The sequence below is a fragment of the Danio rerio genome, chromosome 3 (genome assembly GCF_049306965.1).
Source record: "Danio rerio strain Tuebingen ecotype United States chromosome 3, GRCz12tu, whole genome shotgun sequence".
Classification (NCBI taxonomy): Eukaryota; Metazoa; Chordata; class Actinopteri; order Cypriniformes; family Danionidae; genus Danio; species Danio rerio.
The window spans coordinates 9,411,764-9,427,208 of record NC_133178.1 but is presented as its reverse complement, the minus strand read 5'-3'; the positions used below and the strand labels follow the sequence as shown (position 1 = coordinate 9,427,208).

At 42.8% G+C, this 15,445-nt stretch overlaps 1 protein-coding gene and 1 long non-coding RNA gene across 6 annotated transcripts in view; one reads left to right on the top strand and one right to left on the bottom strand.

The window, feature by feature from the left end:
- Positions 1-15,445, bottom strand: part of LOC141381140 (uncharacterized) — a 693,969-nt gene that overhangs the window by 155,491 nt on the left and 523,033 nt on the right. The gene's annotated exons all lie outside the window — the stretch shown is intronic.
- The window catches only part of LOC141381138 (uncharacterized), a 41,549-nt gene that overhangs the window by 25,218 nt on the left and 886 nt on the right, over positions 1-15,445 (top strand). For 3 of the 5 annotated variants that reach the window (XM_073944149.1, XM_073944150.1, XM_073944148.1), the window contains 5 exons: positions 5,669-5,716; positions 5,996-6,091; positions 11,091-11,189; positions 14,765-14,783; positions 15,314-15,359. In XM_073944149.1, the coding sequence (XP_073800250.1) occupies positions 5,669-5,716; positions 5,996-6,091; positions 11,091-11,189; positions 14,765-14,783; positions 15,314-15,359 (308 nt within the window). Of the gene's footprint in view, positions 1-5,500; positions 5,717-5,995; positions 6,092-11,090; positions 11,190-14,764; positions 14,784-15,313; positions 15,360-15,445 lie in introns of all 5 variants that reach the window. The other 2 variants (XR_012400835.1, XR_012400834.1) reach the window with 2 other exon arrangements.

The window sequence follows — 15,445 nt, the reverse complement described above, 5'->3', positions numbered from 1 at the left end:
CTCTCCACAGTATGTTTTTCCAAAATGATTCAGGCTTGTCCAGATGAGCATTTGTATACCCAAAAGACTCTTCTTGTTTGCAGAATGCAGAAAAGCCTTTTTCTGCATCACCTTCCATTGAACTGTTCTTTGTGAAGAGTGCATTGAACTGTGGAACAATTATTAGCAGCAAGATGTTCCTGGAGCTCTTTGGAGGTGGTCTGTAGTTTATCTGTGACTATTCTAACCAGGGGCGGACTGGCCATCTTGCAGACCGGGCACTTTCCGGTGGGCCAAAGTACTTTTTGGGCCGGGCTGATCATCGTCTTATGATCGGATCGGCCCATAAAAGGCTTAGCAGCCTATCGTTTTTTTTTTTCTGCCTTATTGATTGACGCTGCTGTGATTTGTGACTCTCTTAAAGTAGATGCTTTTTTTCCTGGACAGACAGACCGGGCCGGCCCATGTGACACTCTGCAGCCCATTGGCTCTTTTCGGTATTGACATTGGGCTGGCCCCATCACAAACTCCTATTTTGTACTCCGTGTGAGCGTGCGTCGTCTGTGTGTATTTGTCAAAATAGTCGAGAGAAACGCAAGGGAGGAGCAGAGAAATCGCGGGAAATACACTGGCGTTTCATTTAGTCTGAAAAGTTCTCTGTTCATTCTCGTACACGGCTAAAAACGCAAATCACGTGACCACACACATGCACACTCTCTGCCCAGAGCTGCAGCCAGTAGTTCAGCGGGTGAGCATAAACCCCAGGTGAGAGTATAGTGCATGTCAGACAGACAGTTCATCTGCTGGATGATCTCATCTCACTATAGTTGTTAAACGTGATATTGAATTCATCTTGTTGTCTCTATCTAACAATTCTTATGTCTTTTGAATCACTTGTTCTCAGTTAACTGTTTTGGCTGAGTGCAAAGATAAGCTAATAATATATCAATTTATGTAACCACATACACTGATTCTGCACATTGACTGATTGATTACCTTTATCGTTTAAATTTAATGTATGTGATACGTATATGTACGTATAATGGCCATTATTGGTTATTAAAACTGATATTCTGCAAAAGAGACAGGGTAAAGTTCATTCTTTTCAATGGAAATGACAGGAGGCAGTTATATTTAAGCCCTGTTTTGTTATAAATATGCAGAGTGAAGATGATGCTCATATAAATATGCAGCTACACGAGGCTGTTTGGTGTCTGTTAATCATAATATCAAAATGAAACAAATTTGACTTATATTATGTTTTCACTGTTTAGATAGTGAAACAGCAAGCAGGATGAGGTGAAAGAGGTTCAAATGTAACACTGTTCCATTTGAAGATTTACCCATGCATTAGCAGGCAGTTTTTGTTATGTTTATTATTGAATATAGGCTGAGTGAATAGTGTGTTGAATAAGCTAAGTTGGCTGTAGTGTATGAGTGTGTGTGAATGAGTGTGTATGGGTGATTTCCAATATTGGGTCGTGGCTAGAAAGGCATCTGCTGCATAAAACATGCTGAAATAGTTGGCAGTTCATTCCACTGTGGCAACCCCTGATAAATAAGGGACTTATGCGAAGAAAAATAAATGAATGAATAGTGTATTTTTTAGAACTCAACAAATATCTTTATGGACAGTATACAGAAATTAAATTGAGATTAAAGTTTGTATTTATTTATTTATTTCATATATATGGCTTTTGTGTTTTATAGAATATGAGTTGATAAAAATATTGGACGTGCATAGATAGATAGCATTTTGATTGAATTTAGTGGGCCGCTCTGGCCCAAAATGCCAGGGCCGATTTTTTGCCCCAGTCCAGCCCTGATTCTAACCATTCTTCACCTTTGCCTTTCAGATATTTTTCTTGGTCTAGCACATCTTTCCTTCACAAGAGCTGTTCATGTTTTTACATCTTTCTCAAAATTCATGTTGGTGAATTAGTTTTTAAGTCATTAGAGTGTTCTTTTGAGTTTCCCATGTTGCTACTTTCAGGTTCACAATAAGGACAAGCATAACTAGTAATCAGCTATATTAAATATCCTTTTTCATGATTGTTGTACCTGTGTTAGGATTGTTAAGGTTCACTGAGTCACTCAAATAAATTTTGTGTTGTAATCAATCAGCATTAAATAGCTACAGGCTTTGAAATCCACACAAAAGAGAGGGTGCCCAAACTTCTGCATAGCCTATTTTTTTAGTTTCAGTTAATTTAGTTTCAGTAATTTTACACATCTCAATACTGCTACACTACATATTTGGGCCTGAAAATCATGACATTATCTAGCTTTCTCTAGAAACTGAATGGCATGATCTTCTCTTTGCTGTGTTCACACCAGACGCAGAATGCGCGGATAAATTGCGCTATTTGCTCATAAATAGACTCATAAACATTTTTAATTACTCACTTCATTCCAGCGTCAAAATCCGCTTCATTTGCACATCAAATTCTCTTCAGAACAGACGTGGATTCACGTCATAGGCAGGGTTTCTGTCTGCCTGGTGACTCTAACTTCAGTGCTAAATGGCTAACATGGATTTTATTGAGAGAATAGCTTTGTTTATGTACTCTAGGAAGGCTGAAAAACAGCATTGATTTATTGGAGCCGTGTCTGATACCACTAGATCCAGCTTTGTGAGCTCATAAACTCCTTCAGAAACTATACCTGATGGAGGCTTTTAGCGGTACTTCTGACTGAGTCAAGCCCAGTTTGATGAACTGTTGTCTGTGTTGGCTGGAGGATTTTCCCCTGGTTGTTAACAACAAGCGCTACGTCATAATTACACCCCCACAAGGGCAAGCTCCTGATTGGTTAACTTGTCAAACGCACAAAACGTGTCATTCACGCAGCACCATTCGCATGTTTTGCACTGCAGGATATCTATTCATGCCTTTGCATTGACTGAACATGTAAATCACTCGTGCTTGATGCTTTTTCCACATCTGGTGTGAACACAGCATTCTAAAGAAAGAGCACATTATAATGCAGCCACTCAGGGAACTGTTGCTGCGTGCCAATTCACATACTATCCATCCTATATAGTATTTGAAAATAGAATAAGTGTTACTTAAATTGTAGTATGTTCAAAAGTGTATGCCAAATGTTCCTGGATGGTTTACTATTTACGGTAAAAATTTGAAGTGTAAAACCATCCATATTCTAACCGCTGATATTGCCCACAATACATTGCGTGTTGGACATGAATTTGACTACAAGCACGTGTGATAAGTGTAAATAAACTACATAAATTTTTCTCTTCTCCTGTCCCAGCTTACAATAGCCACAACCAGTATTTATCAAGAAACAACAATGTTTATTTTTTAAAATAAAGATCTCGGAAGCATCTCTTCGGAATGGAATCCAGGCTAAAAAAATGAAGACACAACTAATTTGCGGAAAGAAAATCCTAACTTACCTGATAAAATAAAGAACTCCAAATAAAATTACAACAACTTCCCTTTCTCCCTCACTGCCACAAACCAGGAGAAAATAGGATTTTAAAGTAAATGGTGAATCCCAACCTACAGCTTTAATTATCCAAAAATAATGTATAGTTTTAATATAATTAAAAACAAAGCAAACAGGTGTAACAGTGAAATGACGCTGTCAACCGGCAGTGTGGATCCAAATGCAGGGTTTATTAAATGGAATGGTCAGGCAAGCAACAGTCAATACGGGAGCAAACAGATGTATAGAGGCAATCTTGAATCATAGTCAAAGTAACAGGCGATTGGTCAGAAGGCAGGCAGCAGGCAACGTAATACAAACAAAACAAAGCAAGGGTTCAAAAACACTGAAGGCAAGGAAAACATGTTGTAATGTCACATAAACAATTACCAAGACCCAGCAACAATGTGTGTGTTTGAGCTGTTTTCATAGTCCATGTAATAAGTCAATAATGATTCGACAGGTGTGGGAATGTAATCAGACAGGAACAGGAATTGGTTGTGTGTGTGTTTCTGTGTATATATATATGTGGTGCATGACTGAATATGTAGTCCATAAATGGCAGATTTGTAGTCTGCTAGTGATCTGCATGGGCTATCACTGGTGACTGTAACAACAGGCTTAAATGAAATATGGCAAAAAAAAGAAACAAAGATTTGTCAGCTAACGAAATCACACCACACTAATGCAACAACTAATCTGGGACATTACCAGTGATGGGCTGCAGCTAGAAGGGCATCCACCGTGTAAAACATATGCTGGATAAGTTGGCCGTTCATTCCTCTGTGGCAACCCCAGATTAATCAAGGGACTGAGCCTAAAAGAAAATTAATAAATAATCTGGGGCAAGAGATAAGAGACCCTCGGAACAACAGCATCAGCTGCAACGATGAAGCTTTGTGATCTGCACCAAGCAGAAGGTCCATTCTTTGTTTCTCGCCTTCATATATATATGCTTCTGCCAAGCAGCAACCAACCTCCCACTCTCCCTTGTGAAGCAAATGCGGAGGTAACCTAAACTGCATTTCATGGAAATTCCGCTAGTCCTGAGCAGATTTCTGTTGACCCCACTGTTAAAATGGCCAACTTTACAGCAGTAAAAAGGTGTTTACAGCCTGGTACAAAGAACGCTGTTGGTTCATATAGCTAACATTACCCTACATGTAAGGGGGGCGAATTTCATCAATTTCATCAACTCATCCGTTTCCTTTATATTAGGCTATATTAAGTTTGCATAATTAAGGGTGTGGCCACTTGTGTGACAGCTAGATCTCGCTGGTCTTCGTTACTTTACCTTAGCTGATACATAATATTTTTGTTTTGTTCTATATGGCTTTACACAGTCAGTCGCCTTTTGAAATTATTTCCTACACTTCATCAGATGATATGGCATGCTGTGTGCACTTAATTGTGCTCACAAACCATTCACTTGGCCTCCATTTCCCAGATGAGCGAAATTATATACTTATATACCATCTCTATAAATGTATTTGTTTTACTTAAAATCGTTATATTTTTCTTTAGACCTGTAAAGCACTCCAGAATCTGACTGACTGGTTAGGTGTAGGCTCTAGAAAAGTCGTCTAAAATGTTGTCATACAGTTTTAGGCCTGAATTTCATCAAATAGATAGATATTGCAATATTTATGGACGCGCAAGACCAACCGTCAAGAGGCTTCAGTAAAGTTGTGTGTATGACTGTTTATTAATATCTAGCCAACTATAAAATATTAAATCATGTTTTTCCATGTTAAATTTCATCTGCAACAACAATGCTGAACTTGTATAAACACGTGTTTGGACATTAACATTCGAATGCAGAATTATCCAAAGACCTGGGGTGAAGATACATAACAATCTGTTAATGCGAAAGTAGTGTGTCCCAAAATCGCATACTCTTCTGTTACACACTCAAAAGTATATATTTTTCCTTCACAAAAAAGTACATACTTTTAGGGCGTAGTATAAGTATGCGAACTGGGACACAGCATGTATATAGTAAGAGCTTGATTAGCTGGTTCAACTGTGTTTAATTGGGGTTGGAGCTAAACTCTCCAGGACACTGGCCCTCCAGGATCAAGTTTTGACACCCCTGGTCTAGGGCATCTTTATTTATTATTATTTTTGTTGCTGTTGTTGTTATTTTTTCACAAGTTGTTTGTCTTTTTCTCATACTAGAATAGAAAAGATCCCACAATAAAGGCTTATTTTCTGCTCATCTGTCTGAGTTCTATTTTAACAGCAAAAGAACTTCTAGAGAAACAACGACAGACGAGTGAACAAGAATCAGGCACGTAATTATTTATTGATCAAAAATTTATTCATGTCAATGTTTCAAGTGGATCAGACCATTTTTTTTCCCCAAGACAAGAATGGATGTTCAATAGTTTAAGGACAAATTAAAAAGAAAGAAAGAAAGAAAGAAAAAAAAAAACATTTGATCCACTTACTTGACTATACAGTATTAACTCTATATAGCATAAAGCCAGTTTGATAGAACTGTAAAGAGAAAAGATCTGTGTAATAAGTGAAGCTATTTAATCATTTTGTCTTTGTGTGTCTGTTTCAGTGTGTCTCTGTAATGAGGTCATGTACATGTTTGGAGCTGTTGGTATTGTTTTGTTGAGCTCTGTTTCACTGGCAGCAGAACTCATCCTGAAAGCACGTGAGTCAATATTATGTTTTATAAATGATAATATGATTGTGTGTGTTTACATTTTTATAGCATTAATAGGTATATTACTGTTCCTCTTCGGTTGGGGAACTTCAGTGCCATAGAGTGAATTAATTGAATCCACGAAATGGGAGGATTCGGATCAGAAGCCGCTTGTCTGGAGAGTATTGAACGGGCCAATGAATGAAATTAATTGGCAGCGTAAGCTTGCGCAGGTGTGCTGCATCGGCAATTATTCCAGCATATAAGCACACCTGAAGCCAGCAGACGCTATCCTTTTCGCTTCAGATCCTTTCTGAGTGAGTCGATGAGGGTTCCTCTTGCTGATCAGCACTTCAGAGCGAACGAGTGTGTCTCCCGGTCCAGAGTGGGTCTTCGTGGTGGCAGACGGTCGAGCTGGGTTACTCCCTTGCCTGCGGTTCTTTAGGTCCGGTCCTCCAGAGCGGTGCGTATTGTTGCAAACTTTCCTAAAAGAGCAACACAGTCGTGAAGCACGTCCTTTTCAGGATGGCGCTCCGACTGTGCGTTTCTGGATGCGGGGGTTTCCTGGCTCCGGATGATGGACACGATCACTGCATTACATGTTTGGGGGTCCAGCATGTTAATGTGGTGCTCGCGGGCGGTTCATGTCGTCATTGCGATGCCATGACCGTTGCACTGCTAAGATCGCGGCTAACTTTCGTAAGAGAGCGAGTCACCCCAGTTGCCTCCTGTTCTAAAAAAGCAGCGGGCGCTCGGGCAGATCTGAGGGTTCCAGCGGGAGATAATCCGCCGCCCACGGGCTCGTGGACCTCTCGCTCCTCACGGCGCTCCATCCAAGCTTCGGGTAGTGGGAGTGACCCGTCTAACCAGATGGTAGCTCTCACACTCGCTGACACCGGAGATCAGATGTCCTCCGCGGCATCGGAGGGTGGGCTTTCACTGTCCGACGAAGATCCGGACCTGCTCGCCCCCTCCGGGCAGGTGAGCGCTGTCAAATCGGATCCTGAAGCGGACATGTTAGCCGTGCTTTCCCGGGCTGCTTCGGCCGTGGGGTTGGAGATGGTTTATCCCCCAGCTCCGCGGCCGGACCGACTAGATGGGTGCTACGTAGAGGACCAGAAGGCGAAGCCTTCAAAGCCTCTCGTCCCCTTCTTCCCGGAAGTGCACAGTAGGCTCACGCAGTCTTGGAGGGCACTTTTCTCTGCCCGTGCTGCGTGTACCTCCGCCCTCACCGCCCTTGACGGCAGAGCTGCCAGGGGGTATGAGGCGATCCCGTCAGTGGAGCGCGCTATCGCGGTCAATCTTTGTCCGCGCGGCGCCTCTACGTGGCGGGGTTTGCCCCGCCTCCCATCCAAAGCCTGTAGGTTGTCTGCCTCCCTCGGAGCCAGAGCTTATAAGGCTGCGGGCCAGGCTGCTTCTGCTTTGCACGCGATGGCCACCTACCAGCGCTACCAAGCGCAGGCGATGGCCGAGCTGCACGAGGGCGGGTCCAACCCAAGCTTATTACATGAGCTGCGCACCGCGACCGACTATGCTCTTCGGACTACTAAGTCCGCCGCGTGTGCGCTGGGGAGGACGATGTCCACACTTGTGGTTCAGGAACGCCACCTCTGGCTAAACCTGGCCGATATGCGCGATGTTGACAAAGTTCGCTTTCTTGACTCGCCCATATCCCAGGCTGGCCTGTTCGGCGACACCGTCGGTGAATTCACCCAGGAATTCAAGGCGGTGAAAGAGCAGTCGGATGCGATGGGCAATGTCATCTATCGGCGTGGCCGTAAGCCCGCTCCGTCCGCCGAGCCATCCACCTCCGCTGCTCCTCGCTGAGGGCGCCCGCCAATGAGCCCTCCGGCCAAGCGGGCGTGGCGTACACCTCGAAAGCAGGCAGCCCCCCCTGCCCAGGGCGCCGTTACGTCCGGTAAACGGACCGCGAAGCGTCCCTGAGACAGGCCATCCGGAGAAGAGGAAACTTGCTCTTTCCCCGCTGGAGGGCGGGGCCCCGATAACAACGGTACTTTTCAGTGCCACCAAAACATCAATAAAAGAGCACTTTTCCCCTTCCCCGGATGTGACTGCACGAGTTCTGCCAGTCCGGGACGTGCTGCCTTCCGGCTCGCAGATTCTACGTGCTTCGCCAGTGGCTCACGAGCGCTGGGGGGACGGTCTCCCTTCCCTCAGCCCTCCAGCCCCCTCTCCGGAGTCAGGGTGCGGAGCCAGAGCGAATCGCTCTCCTCCAGCTCTTCCGTGGGACCCTCGTGCTTCCCGGATCAGCACACCCACTCCGCACTGCCCCACCGCTGGTACGTCAGCAATTGTAGCGATGACTCCATTAGCGAGGGCTCTGCCTGCCTGGTTAGCGCGGGCCAGCCCCTCGCGGTGGCTCATACGAACAATCAGACTCGGTTACGCGATTCAGTTCGCGAAACGGCCCCCCAAGTTCAAGGGCGTGTATTTCTCCAGGGTCAACCCCCTGTCCGCCCCTGTCTTGCAAGAGGAGATTGCTGCCCTCCTGGCGAAAGGTGCAATCGAGCCGGTTCCTCCAGCCGAGATGGAGAGTGGGTTTTACAGCCCATACTTCATCGTACCCAAAAAGAGCGGTGGGTCACGGCCAATCCTAGATCTGCGCGTTTTGAACCGCTGTCTGCACAGGCTGCCGTTCAGAATGCTCACGCAGAGGCGCATTCTCCAATGCGTTCGTCCTCAGGATTGGTTTGCAGCCATAGACCTGAAGGACGCGTATTTCCATGTCTCCATTCTTCCACGCCACCGCCAATTTCTGCGGTGCAATTTCTTCGGCTCGCGGGCATCCGCATACTCAATCATCTTGACAACTGGCTGATTTTACACTTAGGTAACCTACCGACTGCGGTGGTTAATACCATCACTCAGGCTAGAGCCCCCTCCACGAGGCGCGCCTAAGCCCTGAAGTGGAGTCTATTCACTGAATGGTGTGTCTCTCACGGAGAAGACCCCCGAAATTGCCAGATTAGTGTTGTGCTCTCTTTCCTTCAAGAGAAGTTGGACAGCAGGCTGTCGCCTTCCACTCTCAAGGTTTACGTGGCCGCAATCTCCGCTTATCATAGCGCGGTAGCTGGCGGCACTGTGGGAAAGCATAACCTCATTATCTGGTTCCTTAGGGGTGCTAGGTGAATTAATCCATCTCGCCCCCCTCTCATGCCCTCTTGGGATCTCGCCCTCATTCTCACGAGTTTGCGATCCGATCCCTTTGAGCCACTCAAATCAGTATCTCTAAGATTTCTGTCCCTAAAGACAGCTCTGCTGGTTGCGTTGGCCTCCATCAAGAGGGTCGGGGATCTGGAGGCATTTTCGGTCAGTGACTCGTGCCTGGAATTCGGGCCGGATTACTCTCACGTCATCCTGAGACCCCGCCCGGGTTATGTGCCTAAGGTTCCTACCACCCCCTTTAGAGATCAGGTAGTGAACCTGCAAGCGCTGCCCCCGGAGGCTCTGCGTATTTATGTGGACCGTACTCAGAATTTTAGATCATCTGAGCAGCTCTTTGTCTGTTATGGCGGTCGGCAGCAGGGAAGTGCCGTATCGAAACAAAGATTATCCCACTGGATTGTGGATGCCATTTCACTTGCTTATTCGAGTCGAGGTCAGCCGTGTCCCCCGGGAGTGCGTGCGCACTCCACTCGGAGCGTTGCATCCTCTTGGGTGCGTGTACGCGGCTCCTCTCTAACAGACATCTGTAGAGCTGCGGGCTGGGCACATTTGCAAGGTTTTACAATCTGCGAGTGGAGCCGGTTTCCTCAAGGGTATTAGGTAACCCTTTGGTGATTGAGGAGACAACTCGGTAGGGTGTTGAGACACGCTTGCTGCGCCATTTTCCCTTACACGGAGATACGTGCGCCCTTTTATCTGTCAGTAAAGTTCCCCGTCAGGTGAGCCCTGCAGATTCCTCCGTGGCCCCCGGCACTGACTCAGCGGAGGAGTCACTTGCTTGCCCACTACGTTGTAGGTCTGCCCGCTGGTCAGCCCGCGTTTTGGGTATAGGTGCCTGCTATGCGTGATCCCCACTAGGCGATCCCATATGCTTATTCCGCCACGGTTAAGTCCCCCCCCTGGGTGGACCCGTGTCTTCCCTCTCCGCTAACCACTCTTTTGCTATGCGTACTCCCCCTTTTTAGGGCTAGTCCATATGTAATTTCTGCCATTTATCCCCCCTTGGGTAACGGATGGCCTCCGCAGCGTCCTCCCTATCGGGATTGCACGCTTCCCAACGTACTGTCGTATTTTCCTAGAATTATCTAGATGCTCACGACTTCCCAAAAAATATATCTAAATCCGTAAAACTTCTGTTGAAGTAGGATAAATTAGGGCCAGGGACACGTTGGAGGACCGCGCCTCCCATGATGCGGGTGCGTCACGCTTGCTTGACAATCCCCTCATCGGGGGCGTTGGTAAGGTGCAGTCATTATGGTGCTTTCCATACTTCTCCCATTTCGTGGATTCAATTAATCCACTCTATGGCACTGAAGTTCGAGGTTACAGAAGTAACCCTTCGTTCCCCGAGGAGGGGAACGGAAGTGCCATACTCCGTCGCCACAATGACTGTCCCTTAGCTGTTTAAAAGTCAGCTTAAAAGGATAGCGTCTGCTGGCTTCAGGTGTGCTTATATGCTGGGATAATTGCCGATGCAGCACACCTGCGCAAGCTTACGCTGCCAATTAATTTCATTCATTGGCCCGTTCAATACTCTCCAGACAAGCGGCTTCTGATCCGAATCCTTCCATTTCGTGGATTCAATTAATCTACTCGATGGCACTTCCGTTCCCCTCCTCGGGGAACGAAGGGTTACTTCTGTAACCTCGAACAATCTTTTACAATAACAACCATTTGATCTGATTGTGTAAAAACCATGCTGAAAATAAGCAGAACAAATTGGTTATAGATTATGCAGTACATATGAAATAATTTACCATTGTGTTGTGAAATATTCTGCATGCATGTTTCTCATAAGTCTTCTGTATTTGTAATATTTCAGTAAATGGAGAGCGTGCCATTGGGGATCTGAGAGTCATCGTCTTCCCTTTTGAATCTGCTTTTGTCTTGTATTGGCTGCTGTTGCAAATGCATGCTTACTGTAAGTATATTTTAATATCTTTTGCTTTTCAATCATTTTTTTGTTGATGTTATTGCTTTAACAACAGTTAATTTATTTATCATTCATTAACATGAAAAAAAACATTCAATATGTTTAATTTAAAATTATTTGTAAAGTAAATTTTTAAACATCCCTTATTGAATTATGAATCTTGCCATAAAACAGCTATAAATTGCTGATTTGGCAATAAACAAACAAACTTTTGCTTTTACTACAGTACATGACACACAGCAGACATGAATATCAAAAGAAATATCTAAGAAAATAGGGAGACAGACCAATAAACAGAGAGCATTTAAATACACGAGACTTTAACTTAAATTTCGAGATCGTCCCTCTGTAAGATGTTTTCTATATTGTTAGTTTGCACCCCTAAAATTATTTTGGCATAATTTTCTCACCTTCATTTATTTGTGACCTCTATTCTGATAATATTGTTTTATCATATTAATAATTTTAATATAATGAAGGTCTGTGGAAATTTTATGAATGTTCAGTCAAGAAGTGGTCTGAAGCCAGTTACTCATATAAAAAACATCACAAACTACTAATGTATTAAAGTATTAGGATACACACTCAGGGCTCTATTTTGACGGTCCGTGCGCAAAGTGCCTAGCGCAGGGCGCAAACGCTTTCAGGGCGTGTCAGAATCTGCTTTTGCTAATATAAGGACGGAAAAATCCGCTTTGCGCCGTGGCGCATGGTCTAAAAGGGTTGAGTTTATTTTCTTAATGAATTATAGGTGTGTTTTGAGAATAAACCAATTAGAGTCTCATCTCCCATTCCCTTTAAGAGCCAGCTGCGTCGCGCCATAAGCGCATTCGCTATTTACATGACGCAAAGTAAGTGTAAGTGGAAAAACTGAGAATTTCACTAGAGAGAAAACAGTTAAACAGAGCATCTACAGCCAGGCCCGGATTAAGAACTCAGGGGCCCCTGGGCACATTGTCTTGTAAGGCCCCCTACCTGGCTGCACCCCTATAGTTGAATTTAAAAAATAAGAATAATATAATATTTTTTAAATAAAATGAATCTATAATTTGTTGCCCACATATTTAAATAAATGATATATAGTACATATGTATCTATAGTCTACAAAGATTTAACTTATTTTTCAAAGCATTGAATAAAAGTAATAATAAAACTATATATCTATATATATATATATATATATATATATATATATATATATATATATATATATATATATATATATTTTTTTTTTTTTTTTAATTTATTTATTTTTTTAAGGGTATTTTAATGTATTGCTTTTACAAACTTATAAAGCATATTATTGCCATGGCATATAACGCACAATGCTTCTCTAATACAGTTCTATGAATCTGAGTTCTATGAATCTGAGTCTTTAATAATACAAACACTGATTTACTGTCTCCTCCTCTCCCTGTATTTTCACTACTTTTCTCGTGATGAAGACTTGATTATAAACCTAAAAGTATCCGAAATCACACACACTATACCTCTTCTCTCCCGTCTCTCTCCTCTTCTGGGCCTCTCTCTCTCTCTCTCTCTCTCTCTCTCTCTCTCTCTCTCTCTCCCCCTCTCCCTCTCTCTCTTCTTTTCTGTCTGTCTCTAACACGATGAATCCAGTCCGCGCTGCGCTGGCGTTAGCCTCCTCAGCCTGGTGTTAATGCTAGCTACTCATCAAGTTACCATAACGTCTTCTTCTGTACCCCCATTCTCCTGATCATGGGTCTGTTTAAAGATGGTGTGTATGGAAAATGCCTCAATAAAGATGCCTCCTCTCCTCTTTCTCTCGCGTTTGCTAAATCCACTTGTCCACTCATTTTTGATCTATGACAGATATAACGTTACACTAAAGTCCGCTCAGCGCTTGACCAATTACAGCATTCTGTTTAGTTAACGAAAAAAAGGCAGTTTAAATATAATAATAATATTAATATGTGATCGCGATTTTTTTGCTCAGAGGAAATACAGTTGTCTGAGCAATATAGTTTTTGCAGAGAGGGAGGCACCTATAATAATAAGGCTAAACATTATTAAATACCCACGAGACACTTGTGACTTTATATCACATTTGCATTATTTTTAAAAAATGTTTCCTTCCTGTTAAAAATAAATATATTTCCAATCTGATATGTAATGGGGAGAAAAAAAGTAGCACGAGTTCAGCTGATGGTGGATTCGAACCGAGTTTATGATTAATCGCATCAAAAGATGATGCTTTGTGCCTTTCAATGTTGGCCACTGCAGCTGTAATGATTACCAGCTCTTTACTCATGTTGTCTCTATCAATCAGGCATCGATGGGCGTAAACCCTGAATAGCTTATTCCAACTAGATGCGCTATTTGCATTTAGCCAAAAAAGACACTCCGAAATTGTCTTTTTTTCTCCCCCCTCGCAGGGGCCCCTAGTGCGCACGGGCCCCTGGGCCTGTGCCTATAAGGCCCATTGGTTAAACCGGCCCTGTCTACAGCGCAAGAATGAGAGATAAATGATCTACTTTCACTTTTGCTCTCATGGATAGGGAAACCTTTACGCACAATCATCAATCAGCCTATAAATAATTAATTTCGTTTGTTAAGCGCAAATATTTGTTTCAAAACTATTTCTAAATTCAGTTCTAATTTCCAGCAAACGAATAAATGAACAATAATAACGAAGTGTTCAAAAACCTGAGTTATATCCTAAAACACATGCTATGCCCCATATGGTCTGAAACCTGACAGGTGGACAAATCTAAGCTTGTTTTTAATAAAACTAATATAAAAATGCATATAATAAATAACACTGCTTATAATAATAATAACATTGTACAAAAGCCTCCCAGGATGACGAAGGCATGAAGGCAGTGGTTTTTAAATTTATGTAGGCTAGAAAATAATGTATTGTAATATTTTAATCCTTTATATTTATATCCTATATATATCCTTATTATATCCTATATATATCCTTAATGTTTTAATTCTTTTTCATGTGTAAAGATATTTGCGTATTGCTCTACATCTTGTGTGTATTATGCAGTGTGTAAGCGAGGCGCACTTCTGACGCGCTCTGCGCTGGACAATAGACCGGCTTTATTCTGGTCTAAAAAACAGACTACTATAGTTTCTCAAAATAGCAACGCGCTAAACATGCCTGCTTTTGTAGACCAGAACGTCTATGGGCGCACATATGAGCGCAAATGCATTTGCTATTTAAACAGTGTGGCGCAAAACGTCAAAACGACTCTTGCGCCAAGCTGAAACTAGCAAACAACTATTGCGTCGCGTCTTGCGTCACATTGCGTCGGATGTATGATAGGGCCCATAATTTTGATCATCGGCTAATCTAGCATTAAGTATAAGGTGGGTCGCTAATTTGTTTCTCTGTAATGTACTGTAAATACTGTACTCTTGATCTAGACATTATATTTAAACTCCTAAAAAATAAAATAAATAAATATTGGAGCAGAGATCAGTGTTTCCATATTGCGGTTTGAAAATGAACAAACTTTGACCAATTGCTTATTAACATATACTACTTCTTTATTAACTATTTTGTCTCTCTTGTCTCTTGTCACATACTTTAGGGAGGATTCTTACATCAGGGTAAGTTCAGATTTTTACTTGACGCAGCTTTCATGTATGATTATATGCATATACATATACAACTCACAACAGGTTGTTGAATATTGGAAAACTGAGACAAGTATGGGGTGTGCATTAGTTACAAATAATTCAACAGTCAATTATTCCACTTCTACAACTGTTCACACACCTAATGAAGACACTGTTCAGGTGTTGTATTTCAGAATTTTGTCCTCAAACTGCTTCTGTGTGTAGCGAAACTAGCTTATTAGTTTCTCACACATCTCATTTGAAAGCCTTCAGTTGTGTTTTGATGTGATTTCTGACTGTTGTATCTGTGAAATAACCAAAATCATTCAGCGTAGTGATGTGGAGCTCTAATGTACTCAAAACCTGCCGAACTACTTTAGCTGTGCCTTAACAACATGTACCTAACATGTTCATCAGCCAATCAGAATTAAGCATTCAGCAGCCCTCGTAGTATAAATGCATAAAACACATTCAGCTGCATATGTATCTGTGTAAATCTGTAGTTTCGTTTTCCAATGCAGATCAACAGATAGTCGAAGTGACTCCTCCCAAAGACCACAACACGAGGTAACACAGCAATATTATATATGTTGTATAAGCTGATCTGCAGTATGCAGTAAGGGTTGTCATAATAGTGTGGAGTTACAGTTGTG